We start from the raw sequence: 25900 nt of genomic DNA, 5'->3' as shown, positions 1-25900 counted from the left end.
TCAAATTGAAATTCAAATTCAAAAGGAGCTTTCTATAGTGTTTGTTTGTTTGTGCGGGCATGTGTCCATGTGGCTGAGTGTATGTTCTTATTTAGGTGGTATACATTTCACCTCAGCATGTCCTTTCTTTATGGCAGGAATATACATAGTGAGCAGCAAGGAGGAGGCATTTCTCTCTCTCTACTCTCCCCTCTCTGTGTATCGCTCTTTCTCTTTATCTCTTTCTGTCTCTCTCTGTCTGTCGGTCTCTTTTTCTCGCTCTCTGAAATGTCACTGGTTCTCCTCATCCTTGGCTGGGCCTCCAGGCCTTGTCTCCTTGTAACATAGTGACTCATTAACAGGTTTAATGGGTGAGGCGGAAATGCCTGCCCTGCACCTGGGGGAGGCTAATATCTACGGATGTGAGCTTATTCTGGAACTGATAATTAAAATCTGTGTGTGTGTGTGTGTGTGTGTGTGTGTGTGTGTGTTTTGCAGCCATCATGTACGTGATGGGGGCCCTGGGTCCAGCAGCGGGGTACCTGCTTGGCGGAGTTCTGATTGGGTTCTACGTGGACCCCAAAACCATCGTCAACATTGACCAGAGTGACCCACGCTTCGTGGGCAACTGGTGAGTGAGCTGGTCTTTATTTGTCTGTGTGTCTGTGTGTCTGTGTCTGTGATTGTGATTGTGTTTGTGTGTGTGCACGTGTCAGTGTCGTATGAGTGAGTGCCATCAGTGTGTCATGATGTGTGTTTACCTGTGTAATGATGTGTGTGTGTGTGTGTGTGTGTGTGTGTGTGTGTACAAGCATTACAGATCCACATTGGTCGACTCATGTCATCTGTACACACACACACACACACACACACACACACACACACACACACACACACACACACACACACACACACAAGTTGATAGTGTGTTGTGGGTATTTATGAATACCTACAACAGGAGTCTGTGCACAGTTGTATGAAATATGTTGTCGGTGTGCATGGAGAACTGTGTGTGCGTGTGTGTGTGTGTGTGTGTGTGTGTGTGTGTGTGTGTGTGTGTGTGTGTGTGTGTGTGAGTGAGTGAGTGAGTGAGAGAGAGAGAGATTCCTCCACATCCTCAGCTTGTGACCTCCCCCCCCAGGTGGAGTGGCTTCCTGCTCTGCTCCATCGCCATGCTGCTCGTCATCTTCCCCATGTTCACCTTCCCCAAGAAGCTGCCGCCGCGCCACAAGAAGAAGAAGAAAAAGCTCAGCGCTGCCGACGACGTGTCCAGCGACGACGAGGTCATGAAGGAGAAGTCCAACAGCAAGGGCCAGACCGTCACCTCCTCCATGGGCTTCGGCAAGGACATCAAAGGTACGTCTGATGTATGGCCTCACACACCCTCCCCTGTGCTCTTTACTACAGATTTAACTCAATTTACTTTGTCATTTTCTCATTAACCCATTTGGCAGATGCTTTTCTTACGTTCTTGCGCTCTAACGTTCTTACCCAAAGCAAAGTCAAAGTCAAAGTCTGCTTTATTGTCAATTTCTTCACATGTCAAGACATACAAAGAGATCGAAATTACGTTTCCCACTATCCCACGGTGGAGACAAGACATATTTTACCAATTAGGTCCACAGACAAACATAACATTCAAGTAAACAATATAAAAAGTAAAAATAAGAAGGCACATACAATGAAGAAAATAAGAGCAGCAAAATCTGAGTTGAAATTGTGCAATTGTGCATACAGTAGACAGTCAATATAATAGTGCAAAAGTCAGGCCAATAAATGGCTGAGGTAGTTTTGTTTTACCTAAGTATGCAAGTGGCATAGTGGTGCAAGTTATGTAAGAGCAGCAGAAGTGTGTTCAGAAGTGTTTTCAGGACAACAGGACAACAACAACAAGTTGCAAAGTGTGCAAGTGTACAAGTGGAGTAGTGCAAGTGGAGTAGTGCAAGGCAGCCATTGTGGGTCCAAAGTCCAGGATGTTATGTAGCTGAGGGTGGAGGGGGGAGAGGGGGGAGAGAGTTCAGCATCCTAACAGCCTGGTGTATGAAGCTGTTGGTGAGTATGGTGGTGCGGGAGTGCAGGCTTCTGTACCTCTTCCCAGAGGGCAGTTGATCAAACAAATTGTGAGCGGGGTGACTTGCATCACTCACAACTGTGGTCGCCTTGCGGGTGAGGTGGGAGGTGTAAATGTCCTTCAGGGAGGGGAGTGAAGCACCAATAATCCTTCCAGCTGTGTTTACTATGCGCTGTAGGGCTTTCCTGTTGTATTCAGTGCAGCTTCCGCCCCACACAGCGATACAGCTTGATAGGATGTTCTCAATGGTGCCTCGGTAGAATGTGGTCATGATGGCTGGTGGAGCACTTGCTCGCCTGAGTTTCCGCAGGAAGTACAGGCGCTGAGCTTTCTTCGCCAGTGATGCAGTGTTGGTGGTCCAGGAGAGGTCTTCACTGATGTGCACCCCCAGGAATTTGGTGCTCCTCACTCTCTCCACCACAGCACCGTCGATGGTCAGTGGCAGGTGTTGGGTGTGACCTCTCCGGAAGTCAACAACAATCTCCTTGGTCTTGCTGACGTTCAGCAGGAGGTTGTTGTCCCTGCACCACGTGGTCAGAAGGTCGACCTCCAACCTGTATTGAGTCTCGTCGCCCTTGGTGATGAGACCCACCAGAGTTGTGTCGTCAGCAAAACGTCAAGTAATCAAATAATATCAGTGAAGAGAACAACAACAACAACAGTAGTAGCTGAAATAGCAATGACTGAGTGATTTTTTTTTTTTTAATTCAATGGAGATGCTACAAAATGAAATCAAAAAGGAGAATTTCTGTAATCCACACTGACTCAGACGTGAGGGAGATTGGTGCAGCAGACGATGCTGGTTCATCTGCAGACTGAGGGGGATCCCCAGTGAAGTTCAAAGCGAAGGCAGAGGCTTGAAGATGAGACAGTTGTTGGCATGTGCTGTACTGATGGAACCAGCTCGTCCTGCGCATCAAACGGAACCGCCTTCGCCGAGGAAGGAAAGGGATTAATAGCAGTCATATTGTTCCTCTGCGGTGACGAGTCTGCTTTTAGCCTAAATGAGGTCCCCGGAGAACACCTACATAACTCATTAGAGCTCTCTGCTGCTGCTGAGCTAGACAAGATACACACACACACACACACACACACTCACACACACACACTTCCTGTGTGAGAAAAGGCATGCACAGTGCTGCAGCACTTCAGACTAGGTGTGTGTATGTGCATCTGTGTGTGTGAGTGTGTGTTTAAAGTCTTTTTTAAAAATACATACTCTGTATGAATTAAACAGGATGGTGCTGTCAAACTGCAGTTGCTTATTCAGTGTGTGAATAACAAATGTGGGAGGTAATGATTGTCCATTTCTATATATATATATATATATATATATATATATATATACATACATATATATATATATATATATATATATATATATATATATATATATATATATATATATATATGTATATATGTATATATGTATGTATGTATGTATGTATGTATGTATGTATGTATGTATGTATGTATGTATGTATGTATGTATGTATGTATGTATGTATGTATGTATGTAGTGTATAAGAGAGAGGGACTGTATGAGAGAGAGGGAAAGAGGGGAAAAGCCCTACATGGCCTCTTGTGTGATATTTCTCCCTTCACCTTAATTACATGCACCAATTCATTGTTGATTTCTGTCGGGTGGCTTCTCTGCTCTTACAATAAGAGGCCCTCTGTACGGGAAACTGACTGTAAACAGACAGACATCTTATTTGTTCTGAGGGAAATTTAGGGACACTGCAAGAACAGTTGTTAAACAAATTAATATGAACAATATGAACTCATCAACTGTTTTCAGTGACTGAACGTTGTTCACATAACACGCTGGTGGTGATCTATTATTATCCACTTTGGGCCCTATGCTTACCACATCTGCATTAGGTTTTTAATAACAGCATGTAGAGCCATCCATTATTCCCTCGTTTGGAAATGGTGGAAAATGATTTTGAGGCATTTTACGCTCATCATTTAACCATCTGCCTTTTACTCCCGAATTAGACCGACATTAGCATTTCCCCTGAAATGGAACGCGGCAATTACCATTTTAATTATTATGATCCCATTTTGCACTGCTTCATGCTCGTGGTTAACAGGTGCTGTGGTGAATATCTACGCTTTAACCAGATTAGCCGAATTACACTTGCGGGAATCCGGGGGCCCTCGGAGACCCAGCTTTCAGCGATATCCCTGTCTAGGGCTTGTGGGATATCGTTTTGAATCGTGAAGAACGGGCAGACAACGAAATGTAACATTAACGTGTATTTATTAATACAAAAATAGTTTAAATAACAAAACAAAAAAACAGTGTGGAAAAACTGACCAGAAGCCACTACCAAAACAAGGCCTAGAAAGTAGGCCTCTGCAGCCAGGCGCTCACTCCTGCTCTCTTACCCCAGGAAGTGGAAAAAATGATGGTGGTTGCTCGGGGCCCGAGGCTGGCCCTAGCGGCGGCAACAAAAAGTGATCTCCGAAGCGAGCAAGAGCGAGAGCTCCAATATGACGCCAGCCAGCCACTTATACAGGGGCAGGCGGCCGTGACGTCCAATTGCATCACCACACCAATCAGCTGCACCAATCGGCCTAGAAGACACACAATGAGAGAACAGACACAAGGAACACACAGAAACGACCCACAGGTCGTTTCCACAACAGTTATATATAATTTTGAAATATGTAAAAAGGTGACAGTGGCAAGGTGTATTCTGCCTGCCTGATAAGACACACTGTGTCTCGCCAGGTGTATTAGATAAGGGTTTCCTATGAACTCGGCAGGAAGTCATCTGGGATGAGAGTTAGGCAACCCCAATGACCCCTGCTTACCGCCCCAGTGCTTTCAACCATCACTGAGCGACGCTGTGTAACCCAGTTCCACTCTCCCTTTTAAATATCTGGGTTAGTGAGATTAGCACACAACAGAGGCGCAGTGTCTCCGATCCCTGACTTTTTAGAGCGGTCTCCGCTCTGAATTCCTCAGACCCTGGCCTAATTAAACTCTCAAAGCACATAATCCTGTTCCTTTTCTTCACGCCCCAGGCTTTGGGTGATTTTCCACTTTTTTTTTCCGGCGGGGAGGCTGCCGTGTGTAACGTGACAAGTCATAGGTCCAGGAGCAAATAAAAGGCTGATTACGGGGGATTAGCATTCCTGAACAATGGCGCAGAGTGGAGCGTGTTGAGCTACGGTTGGGGCACAGTGCTGTCTGAGGTGGCATAAGAGTCCTTAGTGTTGTTCTCAGTCAAGTTTAAGGAACACACACACACACACACACACACATACTTTACATACACACTGTTGGGAAACCAGAGCTCTTGAACCATTTCAGAACCAATTCATTTAAGAATCGATTTGCGTGGTTTGCACTGAAGCGTGGTAAGCAGTCGGCCCGTCAGTACCCCAAGGTTGCAAGTCTCTGCCTAGCACCTTCTAGATCCCACACTCAGTCCACCAAGATTAAAAACACAATGTTTAGACTAGAGGTTGTGTTGTAGCGTTTTGGTAGGACAACGTGAACAAACTTTGAGAATGTTTCTCTCATCAACTATATCTTCACCCATTCTCTGCTAAAGTGAGGGCCTGCGTTTTGTAGTTTTGCTGTGTTGAAAAGACAGTTTAATCTAATCTGATTGAATGCACTTTACTTTCTGCCTCATTTCAGACAGAGCCAGCCAAAACCGCTTATTTCTAGCATGGCATCTCTCTGCTGTGTACTTGCGTGTTTGTCTGTCTGGAGCAATGTGATGGACAGGCCTGGTGATGAAGCAGTCGCCGGGTGACCCCCTGGTGTGACGAATGTCCTCTGGCCAGCTCCGAGGGCACACTTGCCCTCTTCTGCAGTGGCATGTTGCTGTGGCCAGTGTGATGGGGACACACACTCACTGACATGAACTTTCTTTTGTGTGTGTGTGCGTGCGTGTGTGCGTGTGTGGTCACTCTTTAGACATGCCCAAGGCGGCAGTGCGGATCCTGAGCAACATGACGTTCCTGTTTGTCAGCCTGTCCTACACGGCCGAGAGCGCCATCGTCACCGCCTTCATCACCTTCATCCCCAAGTTCATCGAGTCGCAGTTCGGCATCCCCGCATCCAGTGCCAGCATCTACACCGGTAAGACAGCATGCTCTGGGACCGCTCGCTTATGAAAACGTACGTTATTTTCTCCCTGATCTCAACCTTTACCCCTTTCACTATCTCCACTTCTCTTCTGCTTCTCCTCTCCTCTCTTCGGTCTTTTGTCTGTTCTGACTGGTTGTGCTCTGTGCTCTGTTCCTCTATGCTCTCTGTCTACACCTCTACTACTACACATCCCCCTTTCTTTTTTCCTTCCTCTTCTTCTTTTTTTTTCTTCCTCTTCCTCCCCTATTCTTCTTCTCGCTTTCACATCTCTGATGTCTCACTGGCAATCATTTTTCTCACTACCTGCCATCTGTTTCAAACTCTCTCTCTCTCTCTCTCAAAACACACACACACACACACACACACACACACACACACACACACACACACACACACACACACACATTTTTACACACGTAGTCAGACACACATCAGCGTATCAGCTGAAAGCTATGTCACACACACACATACACATACACACACACACAGAAGCAGGCACCATTTAGCACAAAGACGACAACATGAGAGAAGACATTTTTGTTTTCTTAGATGCCCATCTTGCCCTCAGGCACGAGATGAGGGCCACACAGACATGTAGGAACATCACAAGGTGTCCATGTCTGCCCCCACCATACCTGCGCTGCGCCTCTATGCCTTTATGTGTGCAGCAAAGAGCCTGTCATGCTTATCAGCGCACAGCCAACTAGTAGTGTCCTCTCCCAACAGTTCTGGCTCCAGATCTGATAGAACTGTGATGGAACTGGACCTGGGTCTCGATCCTGCTTGCATCAGGGTTGGCTTCAGTCCAGATATCCTTGTGCTTTATGAACTGATGACCAGAGCACCTTTTTGGGTCGGGTTTGGACCTTGATTCGGTGCACCCTTGTCTCGTTTAGGGCAGGCCTGGGCTCTCCTCATCCAGGTCCTCTCAGGTAGATAGCCGATAGCTATCTATATAGATAGCCGATAGATAGCCGGAGCGACGGTCGCCTCAGCATGCTTCAAAGTCCATCTGATCTGCACCAGTGTCTTTCCAACGAGTAGCTGTATTTAGATCAGTCCTGACCCTGATCTGGTGCAGTTCTGCCTTACCTGGGCCTGACCAGGTTGGCCTCCTCCCAGAGTCAGCCAGACTCCTGGACCACTAGCCAGAGCAGCAGGCAGTGCTGGGCAGTAAGTGCTGCACTCTGGACGCTCCCCTGAGACCCAAGCAGGCCTGTAAGAATAGCCACAGCGGACTCTCTGTGTCCTTCAGTCCGTTAGCATCCTGTCACAACACGGTGGTTGATACATGAGACACTATCCTTATGATTACACACACACACACACACACACACACACACACACACACACACACACCATTGTATTATGAAAAAGGTTGAGATTGAGCACCACAATCTGCAATAAAGCATGACCAGCCCTCCTGCGTCAAAAGCGACCATATTGCCAACCAGCAGGCCACAGATTCAGCGGTGCGGGCTGCTTCCTCAGCCCTGTTGCCAAGGATACTGCCAGAGAGAGACAATTTGGTTGGATGGTTACCGTGACTACTCCACACACGCACGACATGGATGTCTTGCTTAAGTGGAGTGACACACACAAGGACATCCGCTGCTTAGTGATGCTCGGAGATTACTGGACTGGAAGTCCATGGCCAGCAACTTTGCAGTGTACTCTAATAGATTACATCCGGTCCAATCATTTAAACCAAATTGGTAAAAAGGCCTTGGAGAGCTTGTTGTCAAGGTGATCCCTGTCATTTGTCATAAAACAGACCTTCCACATAAGCCCAGGACATTAAGCTTTGTGTGTGTGTGTGTGTGTGTGTGTGCATTTTTAGCAAGTACTAATGAGAAATATTAGAAACCTATCAGTGTGTTCTTAACCATGCGTGCCACTGCCTATGCCACTCAGTCATAGTGGTAAATGTACTTAGAGTGTGTTCACGGGCAGTAATGGCAGACTATGTTCACTTTAATGGATTTGAAGCCAATTATAAATCAGGCACATACACAAAGGCTCTGACTCACAGAGTTAATATGTCCTTCCTCTCTAGCCGTGGCAGCATGCTGACGTTGCTGGGTCTGGCTTTCACTCCGAAAGAACATTTATAATACAGATGTTTATATGTTTTAACAAGCTCAACTTACTCACTCATTAAGGACTGCTGCAGCAGATGATCTTTTGAATGGAAACAAAGTGAGGCAGTGTGAACTCACATCTCCATCTCCCTTTAGCCCAGCACACAGACTCTCATATGAGTCTCATGGTGGCTCAGAGAGAGAGAGAGAGAGAGAGAGAGAGAGAGAGAGAGAGAGAGAGAGAGAGAGAGACAAGAGGTAGAGAGAGAGGGAAAGAGAGAGAATGAGACAGGGAGTCACTGACACTGAACAAGGATCTCAGGACAAAAGTAGGTACATTTAAATATGTATCTGTACATTATAGAGAAACCATGCATACATAATGAAACCAAAGAAGCTGGCTAAACAACAACAACAACAACAACAGCAAGAAACATGGTGGCTGCTGATCGAACAAGAGGGAGAGAGAGCAAAAGAGAGGGGTGGGGGTGAGTGTGTGTGTGTGAGAGAGAGAGAGAGAGAGAGAGAGTAAGATAATGAGTGAGAGAGAGAGAGAATGAGTGTGAGAGAGAGAGAGGGAGAGAGAGTGGGAGAGAGAGGGAGAGAGAGAGGAAGAGAATGAGTGTGAGTGAGAGAGAGAGAGAGAGGCTATCTGTCAGCCCACCCGGCTCATTAGTGCCCATCCTGATGATGAGACGTGACGTGACCCAGCGTGATGTGCTGTAGCATTCTGTCTGGTCACTGCCCTCCCTGCCTCCACCCCCTCCTCCCCATCCCTCCACCCCATTGCCGCTGCCAGCTGGCCACACCAGTCCCTCTGACATGGCCGAGTGTGGCATGGCCATACTGCCCGCACGACCTCTTCTTTCAGCCTTTCCCTCCAGCTCTCCACACCCCCACTCCCCCCACTGGCTCCAGCTCTCCACACCCCCAATCCCCCCACTGGCTCCAGCTCTCCACACCCCCAATCCCCCCACTGGCTCCAGCTCTCCACACCCCCAATCCCCCCACTGGCTCCGCAACACAGCTTCCCAGTGAGCTCTGCTCATCAAGGCCATGCCCTGATGTGGTGTTTTGCACCTGGCTGTTGTTGTTGTTGTTGATGTTGTCCTTTCCTACATACCTCCACCGGCCCTCTCTTCACCACTGGTTGTCGGGTGGTTGTTGTTGTGTGGTTGACATCCTCCCTGACTCCCTGTCTCCCTCCCATCTCCTCCAACCCCACTGCTCCCCACAGCCTCTCCAGGGAGTCCTGCTTGGCATGACCGTACACACGCTTTGACTCAGACAGCACATCTTTAAGCAGCTCTCTCTCTCTCTCTCTCTCTCTCTCCTTCCTTCTTTCTCCTGAGCCATCCATTTCCTGCGGCATTCCTTGTGTTTTCTTGTCCTCACCCCACGTCTTTCCTGTTTTTCCTCTTTCCCCTTCTTCACTATGTTTGCGTCTGAGCGCGCTCTTGCTTTTTTTCTCTTTTTCTCTCTTTTGCCTTACCTCCATCCTTCTTCTTTTCTCTCCGATCACTTTCTCTCTCTCTCTCTTTCTCCGGTCTTTCTTTTCTGCGTGACGCACAGGAGGGGACTCGAGTACGGAACTCACTCTCTTTCTTCCCCCTCTCTCTTGTTATGTGTGTTCACACATTCGCACGTCTAAATTTAACTCGAGGATGTGCAGTTGTGCTTTTACAGTTTACAAAGACTTGTTAATGTATTCCTTCTTTTTTTACCTGGATTTTCCTCCAGTCTGCTCAGCTTGGCTCTGAGAACATGTGCTTTTAATCCTGAGTGAGCTTTTAACGCCCCAGAGCAGATGCGTTTTGGAGATGATCAGAAGCTTTAGGCAGTCTGGTGCTTGTTGATGTGAGGACAGCTCTATTTTATGCCCATGCTGAGTCGCATATAGGGAGGGGATCTAGCCAACAGCTTATGTCTGTACAGATTGGGCGTGGATCATGCGGTTTCATTAAATGTAATTTAATTCAGTTCTGGCTGTTTTCAAATGCAGTCGTCACAGTAAAAATGCAATGTCCTGTGTAAGATTCTTCAGCTTTTTAGCTGGTCATTAGCTCCAGTCTATCAGGTGCCCAGTGATGCTCATACTGTTACTGATTGAGGCATATCTCAGATGGCAGTGCATGTCTATGTGGATGGGGCCCAGTTGTGGTGGAGCGGAGCCATTTCAGAGTCAGCCTCTCCTGGGCATGTGTGTGTGCTGGCTGGCACAGGGCTAGGCTGTGTAAGGGCGTGCTGCAGAACGACTATCTCATAACTGAAGATGTAATACGATGCTATTGCGCTGTCGATCAGCTGGCCGTCACCAGAGATGGTCACAGCCATGAGCGTCCATCTGTGGTATCAGATGAGCGATTCTGAAATGAGGAAATGTCAGATAGGCTGGGCGTCTATTGGCTGCTGTGTGTTTTGGCCCCTTTGGGACACTGTCTTCTGATTGGCTTCTCTGTGTCTCGGCCCCTTCAGGGCAGAGATTTGATTGGCTGGCACGCACTCAGCCTTGCTCTTATTGCGCATGTCCAGTGGATTTGCACGGCACTGGCTGGCACGCCTTTGACATTTAAATCCAGCGAAATTAGCTGCAGTAGCGGGCGGCTAGCACGTGTGTGGGCCCTGTTTGAGGCGGTCGCCCCTCAATGGCAGCATGGTAGCAGTGCCAACCCACTCTCTCTTTCTCTTTCACTCTCTCTGTCTCCCTGTGTCATGATAGTGCCAACTCTCTCTCTCACACTCACTCTCTCTCTCTCTCTCTATCTCTCTCTCTCTCTCTCTCTCTCACTCACTCTCTTTCTCTTTCTGTTAGCCGCAGTAGCCTAATCCCCTGGACAGGCTGTCCTTACAGCTCATTTGCCCCTAGACCCCGGAGAGCCTTGGCAGTGGCCAAGCCAATGTCAGTGTGTTTTGCTTTGCCTCGGTGAAAGCCTGTGGACTTTAGTGAAAGAGGCTGGCATCTTGCTTGGCTTCGCCGTGCAGCAGCTGAACTGAAGGGAAAGGCTGAGTTCAATGGAGCCAGTGTGTGTGGCTCCAGGCAAACCTAGACATAGGAGATTCTGAGGGTGTCCAGGGAGAGTGCAGGATATCCTTGTTGGAATATCGGTCTGCAGATGGTCTGGGCACTATGTGTGTGACGCAGATGTCACGGAGGCTGTTTTTATAGCGTGTCTGTGCAGTGAAACGCCTTGTCCTGGTGGCGCGTTTCCTTGAGACACTTGTGGGCTGCTCGAGTGCCCCTGCTCCCCTTCAGGTCCTCTCATACAGTCCACTCGTCCACACACCGCGCTCCCTTCCATCGCTTCAGCGCGCAGCAGTGATCCCCTAAGTGGCCCGCCTACTGGTCTGAGTCAGGACTCCCAACAAGCTCATCACGACGGAACAGCCAGATTGTGTCTGTCAGGGGGGAACGACATCACTTCCTGCCAGAGCAGGGGGAGCTGACGTTGACGCATGAGTAAGCGGGGTGTAATTGGTGCTGCCATCGCCTGTCTCTTCTCCAGCTGCCCTGTGGACACATCAGACACAGTTACACTCCACTCAAGGGATATCACTGTGTCTCTCGCTCTCTTCTCCCCCTCTCTCTCTTTCTCTCTCTCACTCTCTCTCCATCTTTCACCTCTTCTTTTATGCTGCATAATACCTAATATCTCTTCCTGTTCCACTCCCTCTCTCCATCTGTCTGTCTTTCTCTTCCTCTGTCTCTCTTTCTGTGTGTGTTTCGGTGTGTGTGTGTGTTACATATATATAATATAATACAAACATATCCACACACACACTCTCTCTCCCCCTCCCCTACTCAAATACACACCCTCACAGTCTCACTCTTTCAATTGAAATTCAAATTGTCACGCTGCCATGAATGTTTATATGCATGCAGCACAGCCAAGCTAATTAGTTCAGCCGTTTAGTAGAGGAGGAAGTTGACTTTTAATGCAGACTTATGAAACAAACAGAAAACATCAACGGATGTGCAGGGAATTGATCAGTAAGTAAGTAAGTAAGTCTTTATTTATACAGAATATAGTGCTTTTTCATTGCACAGAATGCTAGTTATCAGACAATATGGAGACATCCTACTCTAGGCCAACTCTAACAGAGCTGAATATATGATGTTTTTTCTACTTATCTTAGGTAAGCTGATCATTGAGCTTGGTACACTGATATGACTTAATATTTGTCTCGTCTCACTCCCATTTCAATCTAATGTATCTTCAGGCTCCCATCATTGTATTGACTGATTATTTGTCTGTCTCTTCATCTCTCTCTCTGTCCACCTGTCCGTAGGCGTGATCATTGTGCCCAGTGCCGGGGTGGGCATCGTGCTGGGCGGCTACATCATTAAGAAGCTGAAGCTGGGCGCGCGGGAGTCGGCCAAGCTGGCCATGATCTGCAGCGGCGTGTCCCTCCTCTGCTTCTCCACCCTGTTCATCGTGGGCTGCGAGAGCATCAACCTGGGCGGCATCAACATCCCCTACACCACAGGGTACGCACCTGCATGCCTGCTGGTCTAACTCATACTGCTTTCCATCTGTCTGTCTGTCTTTCTAAGTCTGCCTGCTTGACTGGCGGCTGTCTGTTTGGTGAAATATTCACCCACCCATACTGCCAAAGAAAATCCTTTGCCCATCTGTCTGGCCATCTAACTGACTGCCCATCTCTCTCTCTCTCTCTCTCTCTTTCTTTCTCTCTCTTTCTCTTCCTCTCTTTCTCTCTCTCTGTCCATCCATCTGTCAGTCTGTGTCTGTCTGCCAGTATGTCTGCGTCTTTGTCTGTGTTTATCAGTATCTCCAGTATGTATTGATTTGCCTGTCTTGCTGTCCGTCTCCCTACAAACCTTTACAAACCTTTCGCCCTACATGTCTGTTTAGCCATCAGGGTAGCGCCCCTCTGTGTGTCCATTTAGCAGTGGTGCACTGCTGCTTCGTACTGGTGCACAGAGCTTGCACAGACGGAATGCTGCACTGCGCCCTGGGCCTGGGGGGATGGCTACTGCAGCTCTGGCGGGGATTTAAATCACTCTGACACACAGCCCCCTTGTGTTCTCCTAAATGTGTGTAAATATCCCATATATGCGCAGCCTGTTCTTGGCCTGTGCTATGGGGCCGTGCTAATGCCGTGAGGCCCATTCAGTGCCTCCAGTCCAGGGGCTGTGGAGATGGCAAAGCCCCCCCCCCCACCACCACCACCACAAGGCAGCTATTGTGGCTGACTTTGCTCACTGTAGCTCTGGTATGAGCTGTGAGCCACTGCTGCTGCTGGGAAGGCACTGCCCTGCACCCACACACCCGTGCGGAGTAGGAGTGTTTGTATAAGACATAACAGGAAACTAAGAGGGGCCTCGCATAAAAGAAACAAAGGGGGTTGTGCAGGGGGGGTCAGCTTAAAACTCATTTGTGGAATGTTAACAGTGACCCTGGTGCACTGTAACGTATGGTGGCTCGCTGCTTCTCAGAGCCGTGCGATTTAGCCTCCTGACCCCAACCCCCTTTGCGTTCCCAGGTTGTGTCGACCCAGTTCTCAAGGTGGCACAGCTTGCCACGTGGTCAGAGTTTATCTACACCCAGAAAGAAGACAGTCAGTAGGATGGGAGAAAGTCTGCATTGTTTGAAGAAGTCTATTTCAGGCACAGACATATATGGTTACTTTTGCCCTCTCACATCTCCTGCAGCCTCTGGTGCGATTAAACCAGCGACGCCCGTGAAGATGATACTTTCAGCTATTAATGAGTTTTTATTGTAAAGTGTCCTCTCGTCAGCAGGTGTCTGACGCTGTTGTGCCACATACTGAGCATTGTGACAGACGGGCAAAAATGGCCAGAAATGAGTTTAGAAAAAGACCAAAAAACAGCAACTCCAAAAACAACTTTAATGAGCTTGTGGATGGAGGATTGGTGCTAATGAAGACATGGTGTCCAGAAGACGAGCCCAAGCGGAATCCGAAACGACGCTAGCGTCTAATTAGCTCAAGTTGGAAATGTCACGGGGAGAAATGCAGTGGCAGATTAACCAGCCTAGACTGCACCCAGTTCCAGGTGGAGACAGTGACGGGTTCTGGTGTTAGTTTAGCTGCACAGAAATCATTATCTCATCACTTGGCTTCTCAGGAAAGGTGTGTTTCTTTCTGTGTGTGTGTTTGTTTGTTAGTGTTTATGTTTGGGTGGGGACCCTCTGTAGCTAATTTTAAAACAAGGCTTGACTAGATCTGTTGTGTTTTAGTACCTTATACGGACCCCTTGCTGGTAAGGTATACAGATATACAGTAGTACAGTGAGATGACTGGAAATGCAGGTCTTTCCTGGTGTCCATCCAGCAGCCCCCCCTGGCCTTTGTGGGTCGTTGTGAATCAGTGCCGATGGGTTCATCCTCCTCAGTGTGGGCCGGCTGTGGTCGGTGTGGAGGGTTCCGTTTTTCTGTCTGGGACGGCCGGCGCTGAGTCAGCAGGAGGCACAGTTGACTGCGTTGTGTTTACAGGAGAGAGGAGCAGGGTTTGGCCTCCTGGTTCCCACCACATTCCCTTTGGCTGTGTATACAGGGTGTCTTTCTTTCTCTCTCTCCATCTCTCCCTCTCTCTTTCTTTCGCTCTTTCTCCCTCTCTCTCTCCCTCTCCTCTGTCTCCCCTTCTCCAATTGTCTTATATGCCGTCACTGACTTCCTCCAGGTGTTTTTGTGTCTGTCAATGACTGAAGAGACTTAATCCACATGGATTACAAAGGTTACGATTTGAGGTCTCAGACATGGCATAGACTGTGACATTGTTGGGAGAATATGCATTCCACCTGGTCTTTCCATTATTAAAGGATGCAGAGGAAGGCTTGAAAAAAATCTTTTTCCTAGAAGAGCGTCCCTGTTTCACAATTTGATGTATCTTTTTCAAAGCTTGAGAATAAGTTTCAAAGTTGAGCAATGAGTACATTTAGGACAACACAGGTGTTGATGAGCCTGTTTTTTGTAGTCCACTGTTAACCATTTCACTTTCTTTCTCTCTAAAATTCTCTCTGGCTGATGAGCTACAGGAACTGCATGTATTAAAGTTGCAAAACCAAGTGAATGGTTTGAGCGCTCAGATGAAAATGTATATTAATCTGCATAAATGAACTAGAAAGCTCTGGGAGAGCACAGCCGTCCACAAAGGCCAAATGGCAAAGCGAAATCTCAAAGAGCTAAAGAAGTGAAAACATTGTTTGGATTCGGCCTGTGATTTGGACCACCTTCAAAATTGAATGGCCCATACGAGACACCTCCACCAATGGTTGTGAAAATTGGACTAGTAGTTTTTTTGCATAATCTTGCTGACACACAGACAATTAAACCAAACCTAGACCAAAACAAGACATGGAAATGTAATGTCTTTAATAAAATGCCCTTCTCTCTCTCTCTCTCTCTCTCTGCCTGTCTTTAATAAAACTCCCCTCTCTTTCTCTCCCTCTCCAGGCCCACGCTCACCATGACGCACAGGAACCTGACAGGGAGCTGTAATGTGAACTGCGGCTGTAAGATCCACGAGTACGCCCCTGTGTGCGGCTCCGATGGCATCACCTACTTCAACCCCTGCCTGGCCGGCTGCAGCACCGTGGGCAATGACAGCACCGGGGTGAGTGTACCGCCACCTCGGACTGGACAGGACTGGACACACACAGCTGACACAGCTGGCGTTTACAAGGCTTTGACTCCCCTCCTTTTTCCTATAACATTCTCAACAGCTATTTATGAATATGGGTGTCTTTCTCTATTTCTTTCTGTCCCTTCTCCCTTTTCTCTCTCTCTACCTCTCTTCCTCTATCCCTTCTTCTCTGTGTCACTTCATCATCATTGGCTTCCTCTGTGTGACTTGTAACTGTACGGTATCTTGAACTGTGTTTTCATAAGACAAACATCAATGCCCTAATACTGGTATGGACGATGTCATATGATGCCATAAATAATTATAAGTGTCCAGTTGCTGTAACAGTATGTCACCATAAGCAATACTGACTGTATCAGATACAGCAGTTTATGAACATGGGGCATAAAACCTGTAAAGGCATGTACAGTACATATCATATCACAATTAGTGATAATGATATGATATAGCATTAGCATAGATATAGAGGGCATAGATATGATAGATAGATAGCATAGATATGATGATAGCCTGATATTGTCAAATCCATGAACTTCAGAATTAGAGGAAAGTTCCAACTACCCTCACCCCCACACGGCCTTCTGGGCAGGCTATGGTCACAGGAGGGTGGCACCATAGGGTGGCACCATAGGCAGGCTATGGTCACAGGAGGGTGGCACCATAGGCAGGCTATGGTCACAGGAGGGTGGCACCATAGGCAGGCTATGGTCACAGGAGGGTGGCACCATGGGCAGGCTATGGTCACAGGAGGGTGTTACCATGTGCTCATAGTCTGGGTGTGGGGAACATGAGTTCATGTTAGAAACTAGCACCATGGTGCAGCTAAGAATCCGCTCTGTCTGGATGGAGAGAGCTGATGTGCTACTAAAGTTTTCATACTTAGAGTCTGACTGACTGACTGGCTGACCCCCATCTACAAACTTTAAGGACATACAGTACATCAAGTACATACTAAATCTCCAGCTATAATGTACTTCCTAGTCCTGGCTTCTGCTTCAGCTGAAGGAGTGTGTTGAGTGTTCCCTGTAACTGTCCCAGCATTCCTCCTCTTCATAGCTTTACTGGCTACTTCCTGTTTCAGAAGGAAGTTGCATTTGATTAAGGTATGCGATGCCTTATAATGAGTGTGCGCATTGTCTTATGTTTTCCTTTTGTCTACTTACCAGTATTTGTTTCACTTCCTGGAAAACATGCAGAACATCTGTACCAGGGAATTGGCCCTTATTTACACTTAACACTTAAAATAAACTGATTATGCGATACCTTTGGCCTATATGTGCAGTACAGCAGCAGCCATTGTGCTTTATTGTGAAAGCGTGTCCGCCCCCTGCGGTGTCCTTGACTGTGCAGGATTGCATCCCGCCGGCCGGCCCGAGAGCTGCCTGTGGGCTTGGCAGTGTAAAGACAACACTTCCCACCCGCTCATGGGAAAAAAAAGTGGATTGCATATTCGAACATTTCCAGTTCAGCGCACTCTCGGTTCCGCTCTGCTCCATTCCGTTCCGTTTGGTTCTATCCTCTCCAGTCCGCCGGCGCTTTGACTGACGGCGCCGGGTTCTCCCGAGGTCGCGCCCCTGTTGCCGCTCCGTGTTCGGAGATTGCACGGATAATCCTCCTCTAGCCTATTGTGACCCGCTCTGGCCCCGGCTTTCAGATCCACCGTTAATATGTTTTTAATGCAATGCAGGAAAAGCCCGCCGTCCACCCCTAAACCGATCTGGCCAGGAAACCGTCACAAAGACTGCGAAGGAAATGCTTGTAATCTGCAGCAGAAACTAGATAAGGGACGAAGAGCAAAAAAGAGTGTTTTCTTAATGACTGGGGTGTGACCCTTTGCACATTCCTTTCCAGATAGCAACCAGAAGAACGTTGTTTGATCGCTTTGTGGGGCGCCTTTGTTGCTTTTGGACAACTTTGCAAGGCTTTTCCAGCAATGCAGTGTCGGCAACCAAATTGTCGCATGAAGTATTGTTTGAAGTATTTCTGCTTGTTTTTTTCCACCTCGCTTTCCATGTACCCTGAAGATTTCTGCTGCAGTGCAGGAAAACAAAGCTGTCCACTTTCATCCCATGGTGAAATATGATAGCTGGCGTATCTGTGTCTGAAGTGAAAACATTTTCAGTTCTCTAAACTGTGCAGTCAAGCTTAAACTTGTTTCTTCTCTCTGTGTATGCTTGTGTGTCTGTGTCTGTGTCTGTGTCTGTGTCTGTGTGTGTTCCCAATCAGATCCGCAACTACACGGACTGTGCCTGTGTTCAGAGCCGCCAGGTCATCACTCCGCCCTCGGGTGGCCAGGGTCACCAGCTGCAACTGGTCATCGTCAAGACCTACTTGAACGAGAACGGCTTCGCCCTGTCAGGAAAGTGTGACCGCACCTGCAACACGCTCATCCCCTTCCTCATCTTCCTCTTCATCGTCACCCTCATCACAGCCTGCGCACAGCCCTCCGCCATTATAGTCACCCTCAGGTCAGTCTTAGCGCCTGTGGCCAGGAGTTTATGTTTGAGTTTACCTCAAGTATAATAAACAGCTATGTTTACTCTGTTTTGTGATAGACAATAGTGATTGATATAGTTATTAAGTGTCTAAGTGGCAGTTACTTTTATGCTTGAGTTCATTTAAACTCACTATTTTTTATAACATATGAATTAATTTTAAACCATATGTTCATAAACTATTATAATCAGTTACTTTGCTTGAGGGAAATTTAAACATGGGCTTATGATTATGTTCCAAAGCGTAAGGGTCTGGTGTTAACAGCTTTTTCTGTATATGGACAGAGGAATCAGAAAGAATGACTTAGTTATTATTATTTAGAAACATTATTTTAAGAGAGCAGGGTTATTTTCATTGTTTCATAAACCTTTGTGTCATGAGACACTGTATAGTATGTTTATATACTGTAGTATACAGACCGTGTCTTTGCTGGTGGAAAGATCTCTCTTTTTAGCAGGGTGATTTTAATGTTTTTTGAAATGTCTGTGAATGAATACAGTGGTAGTCACTGGATGTCTGTCTGTGCTGTAGGTCCGTGGAGGAGCAGGAGAGGCCTTTTGCCCTGGGGATGCAGTTTGTGCTGCTAAGGACTCTGGGTAAGGAAAGCAGATGGTTTTCCCCACACATCACTCACACCTGCTAGATTTAGTGGACCTTCTCCTGAGCAAGCATGAGGTTTATGTGAAGACAAGGCTGGATAATGTCTCTGGGGTTGTTCAGCTTTGTCACAACATGATAATGACCCTGCAAACATGCTGTTGTGGGGGGCAAATGTCTGCCATAACTTGTCTTAAGTAGTCTCCAATTGTAGCCTGTCATTGAGCTATGTGTATAAACATGCCTCTGCTAAATATATATAAATAAATATATAGAATGCACTCGTGCACATATATATAAAAAAAAAATAATAATATATATATAGCACCGTTTACAAACAAATAGTTTTTCAATTAAAAATGGTACCATCTAGTGGTCACAATAATGTATTTCATACAGACACTAAAAGCTGATTTATGCTTCTGTGTCAAATCGATGGCGTTCCCCCGCAGACCCCTATACCCTGTACCACAGTCGGCGTGTACCCACTTTGAGCACTCCGCCGTCACTCAACGCGCGCCTCCAAAAAATTCTAACCTTGCGTTGAGGCGACGCAGACCGCAAGGACTGTGATTGGTCGACTCGGGCCTGTGTGTTGATAGCCGACTGCTCTAAGCAGCATACTGTGGGGAATAACAACATGCTAGTTCACTGACATAAGCTTTGCAAATAAACTGCAAATAAACCCTAAAATGGCATAAGAATACCTTAAAAAATTTAGAAAGGGCTTGCTGTCTCTTGTTCTCACTGTGGGTACAAAAGTCACTGTGAAGTTCATAAACTGAAAACATGTGCAGACTGTTGAGTATATGGTCAAATTTGAACGTAAACAGAAGTGCTGATTCTCCTCTTCTCTTTTAATTTCTTCTTTCCTCTATGTTTTTACTCCTTCCTCTTCCTCATTTGCTCTTTTCATGTCTTCCCTTATTTATTTCACTCTCCTTCCATTCCTCTTTTCCCCTCGTCTTCCCTTTCTCTCACTCTTTCCTTTTCACCTCCCTCTCTCGCCTTCCCTCTCTCTCTCCTTCCCTCTGCTGCAGCGTACATCCCGACTCCGATCTACTTTGGCGCGGTGATCGACACCACGTGCATGCTGTGGCAGCAGGACTGTGGCGTGCACGGCTCGTGCTGGGAGTACGACGTCACCTCCTTCCGCTTCGTCTACTTCGGCCTGGCGGCCAGTCTCAAGTTCGTGGGCTTCGTCTTCATCTTTCTCACCTGGTACTCCATCAAGTACAAGGAGGAGCGCCAGGAGCGCTGGCGCCAGACACTGCCGCCGCCGCTGGGCACAGTCAGCGACATGATCTGCCACGCCGGCGGGCACAAGAGCCACGCGCGCACCCGCTCATGCCCCGTGTTCACGCCGCGGCCCGAGATGGGCGACGCTGGCCACGGCTTGGGTCACCATCCTCATCTTCATCTTCACCCTCATCATCATCAACAACAGCAGCAGCAGCACACCACGCCTGGCCTACTGCTGGGCTTGGGCCTCCACTACGGCCATCAAAACAGCCACAGTTGCCCCGGTAACGCGCTCAAAGCAATAACCCCGCCCAACCGCTCGCTGCAGGAAGTTGCTGCGCAAATATGAGGGGCAGGCTGCTGCCTTGTCACACCTCAGAACTGTCTCCCTCTCTCTCACACACACACACACACACACACACACACACACACACAGACACAGACACACACACATACTCTCACACACGCGCAGGCAGCCGATCGCACACACGGCCATTTCTGTTCCCGTCATCCGCCATGTGCCTTCGCGTCGCACTCTCCTCTTCCAGACATGGCCGCCAAATGCTGATTGATTGACAGACACACACAGACAGACATACACACTCACGCAGACAGACAGACAGAATCTCCCCTGACGGAGCAGTCTGGGCAGAGCGTTTAGTGCCCCGTGCTGAACTGCTCTTTTTCTGACTCCTCTCTGTTTCAGTGCATATCGTTTGGTGGCCTTAGCCACCAGGAGCATGTACACCAGGCTAACTTCAGAGATTCTTGTTTTGTTTTTTCATTATTATTTGCAGTCAAACATGTATTTAAGGTGCTAAGTTGAGGGGAAGGGGACATTGTGCTTGTCTGTGTGAGGTCTTGTACTGTACGTCATGATGACTTATCAAAAAGCTGCATTTGAAGCACAAAATTGAAACCTGTACTATGCAAGCTACCGAATCCTCTAGTGTTGTGCTACTCATAGCTGTACTGTCATATTTCCACACCAGTGTACGACAAAACAAAAACAACTTTCTCACCTTGAATGTTCTGGGGGACGGAGGAGATTTGATTTGTGCGGATCATAATTTGTGACCTATGTTGCTCATCAGTCCTTGTTGAATGGGTTAAGAGATTTTGGGGCATGGATCCCCCACCAACACCCCCCCATCATCCACGGTCCCCTCTCGAAAACAGTGCCTCAGAGCTGCACCGGCGCAAATGTGAGTGCGCCAGGCAGCTGCAGCAGACGTGGACAGCCTTCTCCAAAAACCGTACTCTTCGTCAGAGTCACCTCAAGCATAATCACCATCATCAAAGTGTGAAGTAAACATCTGCTCTGAGGAGGAGCTGTCTCTCTCTCACACACACACACACACACACACACACACTCACAGAAACAGACTTCACACTACATACAGCTATGTCATATGTAGAGAGTTCTCAGTTTGAGGGAATTGTTGCATTGGAAGGAGCCTAAAGGGTGTTCTTAGCCCCATTCTGAGAGCTTGGAGTGCAGCCCTGTGTTGGTGCAGCACCACCCAAAAGCCCTCTGCCCACCCTACCGCTGCAGGAGAGTCTATCCACCAATATTCAGACACACCTGACTCCGCAGAGGTCTCATTCAAGGAGGACTAAAAAAAAAATGACTAGTGTTTTTCAAAGATGTGCCACTGAGACTGAGAAACAGCAAATGACAGAGGACGAGCTGAAACGCCATCTGCACGAGTGTCCTCGTGAACAGAACATCGCTCCCACTTCTATCTGAAAGCAAACCTGACCAGGGAGAGGCAACACGTGGGAATGTTAAGTGCATTAACTTCTAATTAGATTGAAGCCAGTTAGATTGGTTGAATTTAAAAAGGAAACCGCTAGATGTTTTCTCCTAATGTTTATTTTGTATGTGGGGTCGGGAACATGGCCTTTCTATTAACAATATATTCAGATTGTCAGGGCAAACTACTGCAAAAGTCAAAACTGATGCTATAATCTGCAAATGCATCAGTTGGCTTAGCAATGTATTGGGCTTCAATAATCTTAAACATGTCTGTAGGAGTTGCATATTAGTGCATTCCACATTTAAACTAGTGCAATAAGCATGCATTCAATAATGCCCTAAAATATGATTATATACAGAAATATTTTTAACAGAAAATGCACATGTGTAAATAATGGCTGTGATTTGATGCTACTCTTCTTTCAAGGTGTTCTAGCACCCCCTGCTGACCAAAGGAGATATGAACAGGATGCATCTGACAAACATGTTTTTACTCTGACTTAAGACATCCCTAGGCACGAAAGATATCAATATCAGTATTAATACTGCTGTATTAGGATAGTAGAGTACTATGGTTTAAAGGTGTGGATTGTAGAAGGTGATCTTTAAATGTGAAAAAAAAAATACTTTGCCATTCTAGGAAAGGATACTTTGGAGTGAGATTGTATGAAACTTCTGAGCCATTGGTGTCCAGATCACCTAAAAGATACAAAAAGCAAAAAAGTTTAATATTATATGTGACAATTGTGTTTGGACAAACAGTGTATCCAGCCACACTGTAGTGTGTTTAACAAGATTTGTATTTAAATTCTGTTTCCTAATGCCGTAGCAATGTAAATATGTTCAGTGAAGTCTGAAACATTACTGTAGAACTCACATCTAGCTAGATATCTATTTAACTGACTTAAATGAATTATAGTCAACAAAATGCTACACAAAAGTAAATCTCACAGGAAACTGCATATTCATGTTTCTGTGCCTGAATTACCTACAGTATCTATAATGCAAGAAGTGTTGAAAACCATTTTGGGGAGGAAGGGTTGCCTTTTGCAATGCAGGTGATAGTTTCTTTTTAAACTGGAACTGCATCTAGATCTGTAGGCCTACTTCGGAATCCAAACTGCTAGACATCTGCAAGACTTTACCGTTTTGTCCACCTGTCTAAAATATTTGTTACAAAATTTTGGAAACACCGACCACCATGAACTCCGCAATCCATGACAAGAAAGTGATGTTTTTAAACAAATGATGTGGATGCTGTGGAGGTGCGGTCATCGTCTTTTGGTGGAGTGGGAGGGGAAGATGGGACCTGATGGGGCTCAACGTGTTTGTTTGAACAACTCGTGACGCAGGGGAAGTTGGACATTTAACGGACAGCTCCATTGCTCTTCTGGCACGGCTCTACTCTCTGCAGTACCGTCGGCCTCCTGTAGGTGTCGTGAGAGTAGACACTTGTGGGCTGTTCTGGACTCTGGTCATGTGGGTTATTTCAGGTAGACTGTAGAGTACTTTTTCCTCTTTCATTTCTATCAATACTTTATGTATTTATTTAATTACGAGCAGATGTATTCAAAAGTAGAAGCTCTTGCTTTGTGTTCCACAGGAACATAAGTCAATACATCATTTGTGAACGGTTTGTTTACAAATACCTTGAATACTTGATATTTGTCATTAAAATTAGTAAAAACAAATCTGATGGGTTTCGTTTGTGTTTGTTTCTAGTCATGTGTGGCACTGACTGACTATATTAATTTGCTCTGTCTGTCTTTTATGTATTTCACAGACATTGACAAGTCATTGGGTTTATTTCCACGAATAAATTAAACAGGATATCTGCTACCCCTTACAAGGGCCATGAAATACAACACAACCTAGTCTGTTTATGATTGAATGGTATTTGATGGTGTGCCATATAGAACAGTTTATTGGGCACAGTATCTGCTCATTGTTTTGCATAGTATATTTGAAGTCCTCTTCACACTAACTGCATTCATTTCATATCAATAATTAACAGCTCACTTTACAGCTCACTAGGACAATCAACTCTACCAACACACAGTACTTCTGGCAAATTTATTCACAGTTCATTTTAAAGAATGTCCATAAAATAAAACCTGTCCTGTATGCCTATAGTTTCCTTAAAGAAAACAGCAGGTTTATGGAACACTTACGGTTACATCTTTTTTCCCCAAAGTCACACACTGGCTGGCTCGCCTAAAATGGATTCAGCTGCAGCTCTAGCCAGAGACTTTCTAATGAGATGACACAGCACTCAAAAAATCCTCCATAGAAATGCATGGGTTTCGTTTGTAATGCCAATATGGCCGTTGTCTACACATATCCCGCCCCTTCCTCCGCCAAAAGCCGACATGTGAATACATTGTGCCAATCATGTGTTGTGATCTTGCCACTGGAACAAATTTGGTGTTGGTGTTGTTTGTTTAGGATTAGTGAGTGTATGTTTTAACCTTTGTTGTGGCATCCGTGTTTGTCACACATTCCGATGGCAAAGCACATGAACACTTGCTGTCGGAAAAACAAAGTAGCCATGGGGGCGGTCCTTGTCATTCCGAGGTGCCCTGAATGCACCATTAGACCTTGTGTTGTGATAATTAGGTTCCTCTGACCAATGGCTTGAGATGGTTCTGAAGGTCTACCTCCAGTCTGATGGCTACTGCTAAGGCACTGCACCTGATAGCTTCAGGCACAGACATGTTCTTCACCTTAAGACCTGTGAATATTGTAAGCCTGTGAACCAGATGAATCTGAAAGTGCATTTAAATATAATCTGGTAGATCTAGGTGGTCAGGATTTAGGTTGGCCTCTGCCAAGCATCTAGATTGGACCATCCAAATGGTGTCTTGTGTGTACTCACATTGTCACATTTTCACAAACAAGCCAGTAAGGTTTGACACACTGGTGGACACAGAAGTACATGAAGTACAGGGTTGTCAATGTGGGCTGCTGGATGCTCCCATGAAGTGGCAGTGTCCAAACCTGGGAGCATCAACCATTTATTGATGACATCATTTGTGGCTGTCTGTAGTGTGGCACCTAATCAGCTTTCATTGTGAAAATGTGGTTGAAGGTGAGAGTGTGAAATGTTATGATTGTTGGCTTGAGAGGTTGGCTGCTTTGAAGAGCCTCAAATAGTATTCAAACATTTTGCTTTATTTCCACTTTTTTGTTTGTTTGTTTACATCATGTGTGTTATTTCATAGTTTTCTTCTACAATGTAAGAAAGAGACAGACCCATAGTGTAGTGTATGTCTGTGTACTCTGTGTGTGAGCATGCCCTCATCTGGCTGTTCCTTTGCTTCTCTTGGGCCATGGGACAAAGCTAGCAGTGTCGAAGCTACTGTAGCTCTTAAAGCACTCACACACACACACACTGGACTGTGCTTCCTTTATCACATTATCTCAGTCCTGCTGTCCGTAAGCATCTAATGAATGAAGTTCTTTAGCTACACCTTCCATTAATTCTGTTCTATCGGGACACCTTGGCGGCCGTAATCCCTTACATATTGGTGTTTTTACAGTAAACACCAGGTACCTACTAGGTAAACCACTAGGTAAGCTTATCTGTTAAGGTATTAAATGTAGAACTTATTTTGGTAATATGTTGGTAATGCATTTGTGTTGCTTTATCTGTAATAAGGCTCAAACTACAAACATTATAAGGGGTATTACAGTTCCAGGAAAACTGGAAGAGAAGCAATAAAGAACCAGCAAAAGGACTAAAATGATTAGTAAATCAATCAAAGTGTCTGGTCTCAGTCTCCCTCAAATATCCGCCATATACTGTAAATCAAGTTGATCAGAGGGAGGCAGCTAGACCAGGAGAGAATTGACTGCAGAATATATTGTAACTGTAGACAGATATGACACACAATGGGGTGGTTTGAATAGAGTTCCTTCTACACTTAAATTTGATATTA

At 46.4% G+C, this 25900-nt stretch overlaps 1 protein-coding gene across 1 annotated transcript in view; it reads left to right on the top strand.

The window, feature by feature from the left end:
- The window catches only part of LOC125309599 (solute carrier organic anion transporter family member 5A1), a 55324-nt gene extending 31671 nt beyond the window's left edge, over positions 1-23653 (top strand). The window contains exons 3-10 of the mRNA XM_048266630.1: positions 478-610; positions 1121-1335; positions 5991-6155; positions 12533-12731; positions 15679-15838; positions 18095-18336; positions 18896-18960; positions 20002-23653. Coding sequence (XP_048122587.1) covers positions 478-610; positions 1121-1335; positions 5991-6155; positions 12533-12731; positions 15679-15838; positions 18095-18336; positions 18896-18960; positions 20002-20552 — 1730 coding nt within the window. The 3' untranslated portion in view covers positions 20553-23653. The remainder of the gene's footprint in view (positions 1-477; positions 611-1120; positions 1336-5990; positions 6156-12532; positions 12732-15678; positions 15839-18094; positions 18337-18895; positions 18961-20001) is intronic.
- Positions 23654-25900: the final 2247 nt, after the last annotated feature.

Source organism: Alosa alosa, chromosome 16, assembly GCF_017589495.1.
Source record: "Alosa alosa isolate M-15738 ecotype Scorff River chromosome 16, AALO_Geno_1.1, whole genome shotgun sequence".
NCBI classification, from domain to species: domain Eukaryota; kingdom Metazoa; phylum Chordata; class Actinopteri; order Clupeiformes; family Clupeidae; genus Alosa; species Alosa alosa.
This window is presented reverse-complemented; position numbering and strand designations above follow the sequence as displayed.